Source organism: Aristolochia californica, unplaced genomic scaffold (genome assembly GCF_029961685.1).
Source record: "Aristolochia californica isolate CCGP_79_NKW_82.1479 unplaced genomic scaffold, dmAriCali1.0.hap1 SCAF_10, whole genome shotgun sequence".
NCBI classification, from domain to species: Eukaryota; Viridiplantae; Streptophyta; class Magnoliopsida; order Piperales; family Aristolochiaceae; genus Aristolochia; species Aristolochia californica.
This window is the reverse complement of record NW_027181771.1, coordinates 6,264,054-6,277,872: the sequence shown is the minus strand read 5'-3', so window position 1 is coordinate 6,277,872 and position 13,819 is coordinate 6,264,054. Positions and strand designations below refer to the sequence as shown.

General features: G+C 36.0%; 1 protein-coding gene across 1 annotated transcript; it reads right to left on the bottom strand.

Annotated features, from left to right (window-relative positions):
- Positions 1-10,423: 10,423 nt before the first annotated feature.
- On the bottom strand, positions 10,424-11,671 carry LOC137941009 (metallothionein-like protein type 2). Its single transcript, XM_068786203.1, has 2 exons — positions 11,542-11,671; positions 10,424-10,836 (listed from the first exon to the last, which is right to left on the bottom strand). The coding sequence occupies exons 1-2, from the start codon at positions 11,604-11,606 to the stop codon at positions 10,662-10,664; spliced, it is 240 nt and encodes a 79-aa protein (XP_068642304.1). The 5' UTR covers positions 11,607-11,671; the 3' UTR covers positions 10,424-10,661.
- Positions 11,672-13,819: the final 2,148 nt, after the last annotated feature.

Sequence of the window (13,819 nt, the reverse complement as noted above, 5' to 3'; positions counted from 1 at the left end):
GTGTACGAGCATAAGAGAAAAAAATAACAACAATTTGATGAAAAACTAAGCAACAATACGAGCAAATGAAAAAATAATAGGTATTTTTGCATCCTGAAAACCATAGATTTGCATGAAAATCAATACTCTAATATGTTGATTTTTTAAGACCTATGAGAAAACAGGAGGAAGAAAGAAGTTACGGATTTGTGTCCTGACCATCCCTGTGAAACTCAATTTATATATGAATAAGATTACAAAATTATAATAATATCTTTAAAACTTAAACTAATTATATCAATGTCATCTTTATGAGATGACTCTTTATTTACCATCATGCCACCATTGTCTGGGCTTGTGGGCCTTCTCCTTGGTCTGTAGACTTGAGCCCATCTTTTACCTCTTAGATGTGTGGGTCTTCCTTAGTCTTGTGGGTTTGAGTTTATCTTCCACACACTTGGACGTGTGGGCATAGGCCCATCTTCCAACAAACAAAAAAGTAGTCGTTATGATCGATTGATCGATCCATCAAAGTACTGGTTTTTGTAAACGGGCAAATAATGGCTAGTTTGAGTTGGGGAAGCTACCGTGTATAGAGAAGTTAATGAGCATTTGTTGAAAAATACTCTAGCCATTATTCTCTATCTTACAAAATTCATTTGAAAGTGTTTTAGAGTGAAAAAGAGAGTCCCACGCCTTGAAAAAACTCACTTCTCTTTCATCGATCCTTACATTTGCATAGTCAAAGCTTATTCGTCATTTCACATCGTGCTACAAAGGAAAAAGAAACTTGAATCTCTCAAGGAGAACCGTCTCTTTAAGTAAGAGTGTTTTTTTACCTTTCTTTTATTTGATTTTGTGAAATGTTCATCTAGAACCTATATAATTTAGATTGAAATGCCTAGCTAGAGTTAGAATCTAGCAGCAATCTTTTGGGGAGATTGGCATTGTAAAAAACGTGTATTGAGTTACAAGTAACATAAAGAGAGTCGAAATCTTCAAGGCCACTAGGTCATTCATCTTCAAGTTTGATTTCATCCTTAGTTAAACAAAACCTACTCACAAATTTAAGTTCCTTTTAAAACACTTGTGTTAGTTGTCGAATGGCAAAATAAACTCAATTGCCTTTTGATCGTATTAAACATAAAGCTACTAAGCCACTTCAAGTAGTTCATTCTGATTTGAGGGGACCTTCACCATTAATTTCTAAATTTGGATTCAAATATTATATTATTTTATTGATGATTACATTAGATTTGTGTGGATGTATCCTCTAAAGGCTAAGAATGAAGCTTTTGGAACTTTTGTTAAATTTTGAAATATGATGGAAAATCAATTTTCTTGTAAGATCAAGGTATTTCATTCAAATGGAGGAGGTTAGTACATAAACTCTCTTTTTAAGATTATTTGATTCAATATGAAATTTTCATCACTTATCTTGTCCTTATATTCTAGAGAAAAAATGGAATAATTGAAAGAAAACATAGACAGTTGAAACTCGATTAGCGTCGTTATATGAAAGTATGTTCCAACGAGTTTTTGGGTTGAAGCTTTTCTGCAATATATTTTGATTAATCAACTTCCTACTTCTCCCTTACAAGGTAAAGCTCCATACTCTTTACTGCTTAATGCCTCTCCTACTTAAAAATCATATTTATGTTTTTGGATATTTATGTTTTCCTTGTTTACGACTTTATAATAAACCAACTTTGAACCACGTGTTTTTCTTGGATTTCTTGATTGTTATAAAGGTTATCAATGTTTTTGTCCATCTATAAACAAAGTCTTTATCAGTAGGCATGTTGTTTTTTATGAGTCATGTTTCCCTTAATCATCATCAGAAAAAATTAAAATTGTGCCTCCAGTTACTCTTAGTATACAAATTTTTTGACAAATTACAAAAACCACTGACCACATTACCTCCTCTCCTCTGATGATATTTATGTTCAATATCCTCCAACGTATCCTTTGACTTTACCATAACACCTCCAACTTATCCTCTGACTCTACCACAACACCTCCAACTTTGTCCTCTACTTCCTCACAATCTTCCTTAGATAATGGTCAAATTGGAATTTTTCCACCTACTCATCCTTCTCGCATTAATACCCATCCCATGATGACTAGAGCAAAGAGTAAGGTAGCTCCTTAACACTTCAATCTCATATGGTCATACATATATCTGAGCCTATGTCCTATGAGGTAACTTTTACACTTCCTCAATGGCATGATGCTATGCAAGATGAGTACAATGCTCTTCAACGAAACAATACTTCGGAACTTGTCCCTAAGAATTCTAATATGCATATCATAGGGTTTCAATGAGGTTTTAGAACCAAGTTCAATATTGATGGATCCGTCCAAAAATACAAAACTCGTCTTGTTGCTCAAGGACATCGTCAACTTCATGGATTGACTATGATCAAACATTCAATCTTTGTTTTCTCAAACAATTTTAGTATTCACCCTAACCCTTTACTATAACTAGATTTTGCTTCAATTCGATGTTAATAATGTATTTCTTCATGGCTCTCTCAATTAGGAAGTTATGAGATAACCACTAGGTTTTGAAAGTTCCACCATTCCAAACCATGTACGTAGGCCAAAAAAAAAACTCTCTGGCCTCAAACAAGCCCCTCGTACCTAGTATGCTAAATTTAGCAACTTCCTACTTCACTTTGGTTTTCAAATCAGTAAAGCCGATTCTTCACTATTTTGTTATCATTCTTCATCTAACCATATATACCTGCTTCTCTATGTGGATGTCATTATTCTCATTGGGAATAAGCCCTCACTTCTTCAAACTTTTGAAACAACATTACGTGATACTTTCTTTGAAAAAAGTTTAGGCCCTCTAGATATTTTCTTAGGCATTCAAGTACATATAATTCCTACCAATTTTTTTCTTTATCAAAATCAATACCTAAGAAATATATTAACTCAAGTAGGGAATGAATCCTATACACCTATGACAACTCTTGCCATCAACACAAAACTTGATTTTCAAAGTTCCCCTTATTCTAACCCTACTCTTTATAGAAGTCTTATAGGAGCCCTTCAATACTTAACATTAACATGACTTGATATATCTTACTCCATCAATCTTGTAGACCAATATATGCACTCCCCCACTACTTTTCACTTTCACTAGTTATAAGATTTCTTCGATATCTTAAAGGTACCATAGACTGTTGCTTAGTCATTTCAAAACCCTTATCACTAGATATCCTTGCCCTTTTCTGATGCAGATTGGGGTGGTTACCCACTAACAAGGTGATCTACCACTGTTTATGCAGTTTACTTAGGACCCAAAGTATCTTGCTCCACTACTGAAGCCAAATACAGAGCCATGGCTTCCACATGTGCTAAAATCACTTGACTTTAGTATCTTCTAAAAGATTTGCACATATACTCAACTCGACCTCCATCTTTTCTATGTGACAATTTAAGTGCTACTTACTTGGCTCACAACCCTATTTTTTACTCTCGTAATAAACATATGGGCATAGACTATCATTTTGTTTGCAAGCTTAGGAACTTAACTTTTTCAAAGTATCTCTATTCTAGGACACTTTTAAAATTCTTGAAGCAACGTTATGATTGGGGAGTTCTAAAATTGACTATACTAGCTTTCTCAAACCCTGCAAGGCATTAAATAAATTAAATTGCCTCAATTAAAACAATAAAAAATTGAATGTTTGAGTGTCATTTAACCTAAAAATGAAACTTCATCATTTTGAAAAAGTCAGACAAATCAATCTTAAAAATCATGAAAATTATTGTAAATCTATAGTTTGAGCTACTAAAGTCAACGATAAATCACTCACAAGTTATTGTGATATGTGTTGGCCAAATTGAGTAGCTGAATTATTTTTGAATTTTTTATCCCAATAATATCTTTCTATCAAGATAGCATCTTCTACACAATATTTGCTACTGCTTTTGTTGTCCATATGTTCATTTGAATATATCAAAATTAATGTTTTATAGTTGTTTATAATCAAAATTAACTTAAGGAGACTTTTCATGCTAACGGTTTTATCATTGTCATAGTCTTTTAGTCATGATCAGTTATTCACTCAAGAGGGAGGCTCATTAAACGACTTCATATTTTAAGGTCTTAACGAGTACCCATTTGGCTATCCAACATATTTTGACCCTTGTCTATATTTATCAATTTGTAAAATGTGGGATTGTACTTTTTAAAATTCATAATATCAGTTAAGTACTCTTATAATACATTTTGGTAACAAAAACTCTACATCATTATTTTATATATTTTATATATAAAACTTCTTTATCTTTTAATACTCTTTAGTCTATACTTGTCTTGATGGCCATGTTTGACTTAGCTATCACAGTTTCTTTTTCACTTTTTTTTTTTTGTATTCAAGCTTGGCCAAGTAAATCCATTAAAGACTGACTCATTTGGACCTGGGCAAGTCGAATATTTAATTCTTTTTTGGAGCTTATAGAGCAAAAAGCTACCAAAATTCATTACAAAGTCTTGATTCTTGAATTCAAAGGGTTGGAAGAGGAGCAACACAATACACAATACACACTAGAGTGATATACCAAAGGTTGTAGTAGAATAGGGATTTTAAAACGAGCCATTGGCAGGAAGAACCATTGGAGACCAAAACTCTAAAATCAAGGAATGGGAATGAAAGATTTCCACTTCCATCGTCCACATAGATGCCACATCAAATTTAACGAGTCGAGTCGTGATTGGCCAATTCATGGGGCTCATCTGTTTTAAGCCAATGCTCAAGGAATGGTTGAGGCATGTTATAACTACCAACCTAGAAAAGGTCAAACAATGGCTGACTAGTAAGCCACAACCTTAAACATTGCAACAATTATGGGATTTTTAACTAGTGGATGCTAGCATTATTTTATTCCATATTATAGTTAAATCTAACCTCTAACAACATTTTGAAGGAAAAAAGAGGTTCAAATGGAGAAAGGTTGCAACCTAAAGGGTTTTTAATAACTCAAAAAATGAATACCGTTTTGATATAATGTGATGCACTCACATAATTGTAAGAGCAATGATAATGCATGGTCCTTCACATGGTTAATTGGAAAGAGAGAAATGAGAGAAATGTGAGAAAATTGATAAAAATGTGAAACGATAAAAAGAATTATAAAAATTAATGATAAATATAGGGATAATATGAAGTAACACAAAGGAAACAAATAAGAAACATATAAAGATACTTTTTTTATTTTCAATGTTCCCTAGTGGTAATCACCACCCAAGAACTCTTGGTAAAAAAATGTTATAATTGGCTACTCAAACAAATAACAAAAGGATTATCAAAGTCTTTTTGGCCCCAAACTAGTGTAATTCCAAATTACAAAAGTTTCTCAAATCTTTCCCCAAGAGACAACAATAACTATATTTAGGGAAATAAATAGAAATTAATAATTAGTCTCGTATATTACCATACATATCCGATAAATTTTGACTTATCTAGCGATCTTACCCTTTTTCTAAAGAGAGAAGGGGAAGGAGGGGGTCAGCCTCACACTTCCTCCATTAGTCATTATTAACCAAGCTAAGGGCCTATTCAAATTAAAATCAGTTCATTCAGCCAATTTGATCCGGGTTCTACCTTTTACCCCAATTTTAACAAATTCAACTAGCCATAATTAAGATCCAATAGACTCCTTTTAGCCCTTCGAATTGCTTGCACCAATCTAAAATTTTCAATTTCTAACTAACTAGGAACTAAAGATCAATGGAAGAAACATTAAGAACTACTTAGATGTTCATATACTCCATCTACAACTCAAAATCACTGAAAGAAATAGAAGAGTTTTAGAAGTTCAAATCCTCCATCAACATCTCATATTGGAACTCACTTCCAATCCTGAATTTGTAGTTGAAGATCCTAAAACTGAGATCATCAAAGGTAATTGGAACCTTGACGATGAGAAAGTGATTCAGAAGCTATCAAGTCTCTACTCTTGATAGGGTTGAGATCATTGAGAAGATTACTAGAGAAATGAACGAAATGGAGAAAAAGTAAGATTTTATGTGGAAGGATTTCTGCTCTCATCCATCTCTCTTAGAAGATCTTTTTAGGTAGCAAGAATATGTGATAAGAGGAAATGAGAAGAGGCGACAAATCAAAGAGTTGCAACTAGGCATTCATTGAATTTTCCAGGCTAGAATTTCCAGGCAAATATAGGGGAACTAATGATCCTTAGAAATGTATTTCTACTAGGAAGTATTTTTTCGTGCAAAAGTGACTAATAGGGCCAAAGTGAATTTTGAAAAGCAGGAAGATTTTGCAATTAAATGAATTTCCGGTCTACCATGCAAAAATCATTCAATTTTCTAGGTAAGAATTTCCAGCAAGAAGATTTTGCAATTAAATGAATTTCCGGTCTACCATGCCTAGAAAATCATTCAATTTTCCAGGTAGATATAGGGGGGACAAATGATCCTTAGAAATGTATTTCTACCAAGAAATGTTTTCATGGAAAAGGCATCAATAGGGCCAAAGTGAGTGCCTCACATGTCTTGAGCTCCATCACTTTAAGTTTTTAGAAGATTGAACAATTACTCTCTACATATGCTTGAGTTTGTGAGTTCTAGAAAATAAAAACCAAGGACTCTAGTCTCCTTCCATTCTTCAATCTTAATCTTCAAAATTCTTAATCATAGTGACTTGTTCACTAGTAAACTTAAAATTTGCTTCTTCTAAGTTGACCAATCTCCCACTATGCCAAGTAGTTTGTCAATTGAAGGAAATATACATTTTCTTATTTGAGATGCTAATTTACCAAGTTAGTACTTCAAAACTAGTGTTTTTTTACCTTCAAAAGCTTGGAGAATGCAATTGTGCCTAATTCCAAATTTCATAAATTTATAAATTTTTCACTAATTCCCTTTATAAGATTTCTCTTTGATGGCAGGTCCTCTGACAAGAAGGGTTTCTTTATTAAGTCAAAGAGGTGGTGATAACAAATCCTACTTGTATTTTTCTAAACCATTTGTGTATAATGTGATGCATTGAAGTAGCTATAATAAATAATGATAATACAAGAAGTTCATTCACATAGTTTCCTAAAAGAAAAAATAGGAAAAGGAGACAAGAAAAGTAGCACAAAAACTTGAAAGGCGATATATAATTATCAAAAGAGTAATGAGGTCAATCCCAGGAATCCATACTCAACATTCAACTAAATATGCTTAAATTGAACAAAAATGTGAAATTTCAGCAATTAAATCCCTACCCATATATCCTTATGCTTCTTACTCCTTAATTAACTATGCCAAAATAAAGCAGAGAAAAATCAAACCAATTAAATATCCAACTGAGATCTTCAATTCCAGAAATCTATAGTTAACATTCAACTAACTATGCTTACACTGCTCAAAAATATAAAATTTTAGCAATTAAATCCACACCCATCTATCCTATATTTTCATTTCTTATGCTTCTTACTCCTTACTCAATTAACTGTGCCAAAATCAAGTTAAGATATCAAATTTCAGAAATTAAATCAATTAAATATCCAACCCAGACCTTCAATTCAAGAAATCTATACTCAATGTTCAACTAACTATGCTTAAATTGCTAAAAAAAAATGGAATTTCAGCAATTAAATCCACACCCATCTATCATAGATTTCTAATTTCATAGCTTCATACTCTATACTCGAATAATTATATCAAAATCGAATAGAGATACCAAATTTCAGAAATCAAATGAATTAAGAATCAAACTAAGACCTCTACTTCCCCAAATCCATACTCACCACTCAACTAGCTATACTTGAATTGATCACAAAATGTGAAATTACAGCAATTAAAAACCACATAGATCTATCCTAGGCCCTCAATTTCAATGCTTCACACACCTTACTCCATTAATTATACCAAAATCGAGTAGAGGTATCAAATTTCAAAAATCAAATGAATTAAAAAAAAAACCAACTACCCAATTCTAGAAATCCATATTGAGTACACTATCATGCATAAATTGAACAGTACAAAATCTTTGAAACTTAAATAACCCAAATCTAAATCAAAACCCTTGATTTTAAAAATTTTCAAACTCGATACATGACCAATCATGCACCACCACAGTCTCGGTCCTTACACCCTCTGCAAGCTCCATTCAAGACCTTGCACCTAACCCCACTCTAACACAAAACCCTACCCCAACACCTCCCTCATCGGCCGACCCATACCCATCATCCCTACCCGTTTCCTCCCCTCCTCTTGTTATTGTCACCAGATCCAAGAACATCATTCACAAGCCCATTCAAAAATTAAACCTCACATTCTAGCTTCCTACATCTGCTGACTGTGAACTCACAACTGTGACTCAAATTTTCACTGATCACAAATGGCATCAGGCTATGTCAGATGAGTATGATGTTCTTGTTTGGAATGGGACATGGGAACTTGTTCCCTTGGATCACTCGCAGAATCTAGTTGGTTGCAAATAGATTTTCTGTACTAAATACTTATCCGATGGCTCTATAGATATGTACAAGGCTCTTGAGTTGCCAAGGGGTTTCTTCGGCGCCTTAGGATTGATTATCATGACATCTTTAGTCTCGTTGTCAAGCTTACCACTATTCGCATTATTTTTAGCCTTGATGTAAGTTGTGGTTGGTCACTTCAGCAACTTGATCAAAATAATGCATTTCTCCAAAGTGCCATATCTAAGGATATTTTTATGGCACAACCAACGGGTTTAATTGATTGTGATCATCTCCACCATGTCTACAAATTTCGTAAAGCTATTTATGGTTTCAAGCAAGCTCCACGTGTTTGGTATCATGAGTTGCACCAATTTCTTATCACCTCTAGCTTCACCAACTCTCATGCAGACTCCTCTCTATTTATCTTTCACATAGGTATTGTTGTGATATATATTTTGGTTTATGTGGATGACATTATTATTACAAGAGACAATGATCAAACTATTGAAACATTTATCTACCTTCTTGCTTAGTGATTTTCACTCAAGGATCTTAGCCCCTTGACTTACTTTCTTGACATTGAAGTTGTTCCTCATTCTTAAGGCTTACTTTTGTCTCAAAGCCGTTATATTTTTTATGTAGTTGCTCACACACGTATGACAAATGCAAAGCCTGTAACTACGCCTCTTGCCACGACATCTACAATCACACTTCATTCTGGCACAACACTCTTTGATCCATGAGATATCAGAATATTGTTGGTAATCTCCAATACTTGTCTCTTAGGCGCCCTAACATTGCCTATGCGGTAATAAATTGTGTTAGTTTATGAATTGCCTTACTACTGACCATTGGGATCCTGTTAAGCGATTGTTGCGCTATCTTTGTAAAACTTTAGATCATAGAATTGTCCTACATCAGCAATCTTCTTTGTCTCTTCATGCATTTTCTAATGCTAATTGAGTAGGAACAAGGATGTTTTCACTTCCTCATGTGTTTATCTTGTTTACTTAAGTCATAATCCTTTCTCTTGGAGTTCTACAAAGCAACGGGCTGTAGCTCACTCCTCCACTAAGGTGGAATATCGCTATGTTGCTTAAGTCGTAATCCTTTCTCTTGGATTTTTACAAAGCAACGGACTGTAGCTCACTCCTCCACTAAGGTGGAATATCGCTTTGTTGCAATCATTGGTATTTGCTCTCTTCTCACCGAACTTGGTGTTTTCTTCCATAACAACCCGTGTTTTATTGTGATAATGTAGGTGTTATAAACCTATGCTCCAATTCAGTATTTTAACATGAAACATGTTGCTTAAGATTACAACTTCGTTCACGAACAAGTTTATAGTTAAACTCACTCCTCCACTAAGGTGGAATATCGCTTTGTTGCAATCATTGGTATTTGCTCTCTTCTCACCGAACTTGGTGTTTTCTTCCATAACAACCCGTGTTTTATTGTGATAATGTAGGTGTTATAAACCTATGCTCCAATTCAGTATTTTAACATGAAACATGTTGCTTAAGATTACGACTTCATTCATGAACAAGTTTATAGTTAAACTCTTCGAGTTACTCATGTCTCATCTACTGATCTGGCTGATGCTTTCAGCCAACCGCTTAGATTGAACATTCCTATATGTGACTACGCTTCCTCTTCTTAAAGACAAATATTGAATTTTCCTCTCGGAGATCCATGTTTCGGAGGCATGATAGAGATAAAGATTGATAAGGGATTATCTTCCCTAAAACGTATCTCTTTTCTCTATAACCTATCAATTGAGATATATCCTTCAATCTAGACATGAAAAGATTTCTTCGGTAGAAAATATGGTGTATGGGAAGTCTGATCACACGCATGTCCCTGTTTCCGATAAGTTGGAAATGGTTTTTGGATAAAAAAAACATTTATTTAAGTAACGGAAAAGAATTGAAAGGGGATAGCCAACAAATCCGAGAGTGAAGCATCAAGGAAGAGAAAAAAGACCGAAACCAGAGAGTTTGAGACACACTATGGAAGAGTCATTTTTCATTATCTCAGAACGCAACCACATTTAGACTCAGTTAATACATCATCATCACACTAACACATGTTCACTAGACCACCCAGACTTGTTCACCACTCGGTCCATGGCCAACTTATTACAAAAGATGACTCTCATGCCACTTTTACACTAACAGGTAACAACAACAACCTACAGTCGACAGGACAGCCTTATTTATGACTAGGCCAACGCCTCACTTGCAGTTACATGGGTCGCAGGTGCAGTTGTCCCCGCACTTGCACCCGTTCTCAGAGGCAACGCCCATCTCCGAACCCTCGGCAAAGTGGAGCTTCTGAGGTGCAACCCCCATGATCAGGGTTTCGGTGGTGGTGGTGGCGCTTTCAGCGAGCCCTGGGTACATCTTGCACCTGCGACAAATAAATATTTCGAAACTATTAACAGTGTAGAAGAAGAAGAAAAAGAAGAAGCAGAAGAAGAAGAAGAGAAAAGCTTATACACGGTCCTCGCCAAACCCTCTTTTATGAGATTATTCAACTGCAGACTTAAAAGTCATGACTCATGATAGGAAAAAAAAAATTCTCCACCCACCGCAGAAATAAAAGCAGCTGTAGTAAAACTCTAAAGGCATAAACGCAGGATCAAGAAACAAAAAGAAATTACTGTCTCCGGCGACTCCGGCGATCTCCGACTAGCCACAGACGAATGCTAATAGCATATAAACGCAACAAGTGATAATAAGAGACGATCAAACAGCAAGACCTAAAGAGTAGAAGCCATTCTGAACCAGCAATCTGAGATCCCCAAAACCAGAATTAGGTAAAACCGCAAGCAGACTAAACGAGAATCCAAACGGAAACCAACCATCGACCTCAATAACCGATCAAGCGAGTCTTTCACTCCAATAAACATCTGAAAACAAAGAAACCGCAGAAAAACCACGCATGCAGGATGAATAATATTGACAGGACATCCATCGAGTTCCTATCCCCACACAAAGATATCATCTCTACCGGAGTAATCCAAAGCCACGAAAACGAAAGCCAGACAGAAAAGAGAAAAACTCGGGACCAGTGATCACAGGGAAAAGCTCATGAATACGAAAGAAGGCATACCCTCCGCATCCGCTGCCGCAGGTGCAGCCAGATCCACATCCGCAGTTTCCACCACAGCAAGACATTTTCCCTTTCTTTCAGAAACGAAGACACAGAGACGTCTCTTATCTCAACACTGACTTGAACGAGTAAGACCCGGAAACGGGATTCCAATTTATAGAGATAAGGAAGAGAGAGAAGGCGTAGATCCACCGTCCACGTTTCAAAATCAATGACCGCTGAATTCCCTTGCCAATAGGTTCCCCCGACACGTCTCCATCCTCCTTTAGAACACCTCTATCCGTGTCCTCGATCTTATCACTCAACCGGTCGTCTCTCGCACCAAGCATCGGTCGAGTTGCAATATATTTATATTTTATGAACAGAGAAACATTAACAAGTACTAAATATCGTTTTCCATTCCAAAATTTCCTCGGTGATCCCAAAGAAAACCAAAACGCGGAAGAGTTGCAATATATTTATATTTTATGAACAGAGAAACATTAACAAGTACTAAATATCGTTTTCCATTCCAAAATTTCCTCGGTGATCCCAAAGAAAACCAAAACGCGGAAGAAGTCAAGCAGGAGGTGTTATCGTGTTTTTTAATGCTTTGGGATCCTGTTCCCATTACGATCTTGCTTGGCACAGTGCGTGTCAATGGCTCTTCAAGTTCTTCAACCCATCAATTTAATCGTTTTTTATCACATCCCACCTTTCAGTAGTTAATTATTCTGAAATAACTTGTACCCGACTTCACCATAAAAACTACAGATCAATATTATAATTGCTTCAACTAGTCAGACAATAAACCAAAAACGTAAGAAACCGACTTGTTCAATTTGGAGCAGTGGTTTCTCTCTCAAACCTTGGCATTGACATCTTTATTCTTTTCGAAACATGAACAATGATTGCTGCGTTTGATCGGCAGAAATTGAGCGGCAGGCTGAGATCTCATTGACTTAGGAATCTCCCTTTACCCCAAGAACAAAACAAAAGAAACAAATGATATTGGAGTCTTTTGACAGGCATCTATCCTTTTTCCTGAAAAGCTAGGGTGTGAGATTTAAGTTGATTTATCTACGATTGTCCACCATCAGAAGCGAATGCACTCCGGAAATTCTAAATAGCTAGGTGGTTTCATAATGAATTCTCTTTCTGTATACTTTTACAAACCTAGGCGATCGCCCAAGAAACTATATTTGTCAAGAAGCAAAGTAGGGATCGATCAGTTTGGACAAATCCAATTTGCTCCCGTTTTGCAAATGTTGCTGCTTTTGGCTCCACAACTAGTGTCGATCATGTGCATGTGCAGTGATGATCATAGGAAAGTTTGAACAGTTGTGTCTCTTCTTCTTACGAAGCTACTTTAATAAAGAAGGTAGAAATCTACTAAAACAGCACTAGGACATTGCGATTACGACTAATTTGGGTTTTAGCTTTAACAAAAAATATTGAGTTTACAGTGTCGTCGATTTCATATAAGAATCATTAGATAAGCTTTCATACGATTAAAGAACAAAGAATGACTATGCGTACACGCACAGGACTGCCGACTTTCACAGACGTCTGCTACCCACTCCAACCAGAGCTTGAAACTAAAAGATTTGCCAAAAGAATGAAGACGAAGTTGTGTTTTAAAATCGCCAGCTCCAACTTACTTGGGCAACGAAAATCCAGTAAACCTGTATTCATCTCACCGATCGAAGATAAAAGACATATCTGAGCCTAGGAAATAAATATCCAGGTTGCTGTCCTCCAACTGAGATTTCTTTGGTTGTTTCAGTCTCTCTCTGTCACTCATACTATGGGCCAGGATTTCGACACCTTTTCTTTTGATAGCATTTTTTGCCTTCTCATTCAAAAGTATCTTTATGAGAGACCACAACAGGATGAGAAGAAACGTCCTAGTCCCACCACTGCAGACGAAAACATCCAAAAAGAGCCACGAAGAGCGTCTTCTTTGTCTTTTTCTACTTTTCTATACTTAACACTGTTCATGCACATGAGCTTATGTGCTTTACCGTTACGAAGGGATCGATTCTCATAGAGAGTTTTCGGGAACGCAGTAGATAGGGGTGGCATCGAACGGAGCCAGTTCGCGAGCAGCTCGAGCTTGGCTCGGTCCCAGTTTGGTTTGATTCGATATACATAGATCTGAAACCGAGTTTGAGATCCAAGATCAGCTCGGAGCTCGACCGAACCAAGGTTCGGTTCGAAAGCTAGCAAGCTGGCTCGTTAATTTAACGAGCGGCCCGTTAATTTAACGAGCGGCCCGGGATTTGGGGGAGTCAGGAGA

Excerpts from the sequence above, each read along its gene's own strand:
- LOC137941009 (XM_068786203.1), bottom strand. The coding sequence starts at position 11,606 with ATGTCTTGCTGTGGTGGAAACTGCGGATGTGGATCTGGCTGCACCTGC. Across the intron at positions 10,837-11,541 it reads TGCGGCAGCGGATGCGGAGG|GTGCAAGATGTACCCAGGGC; the intron begins GTATGCCTTCTT and ends TATTTGTCGCAG.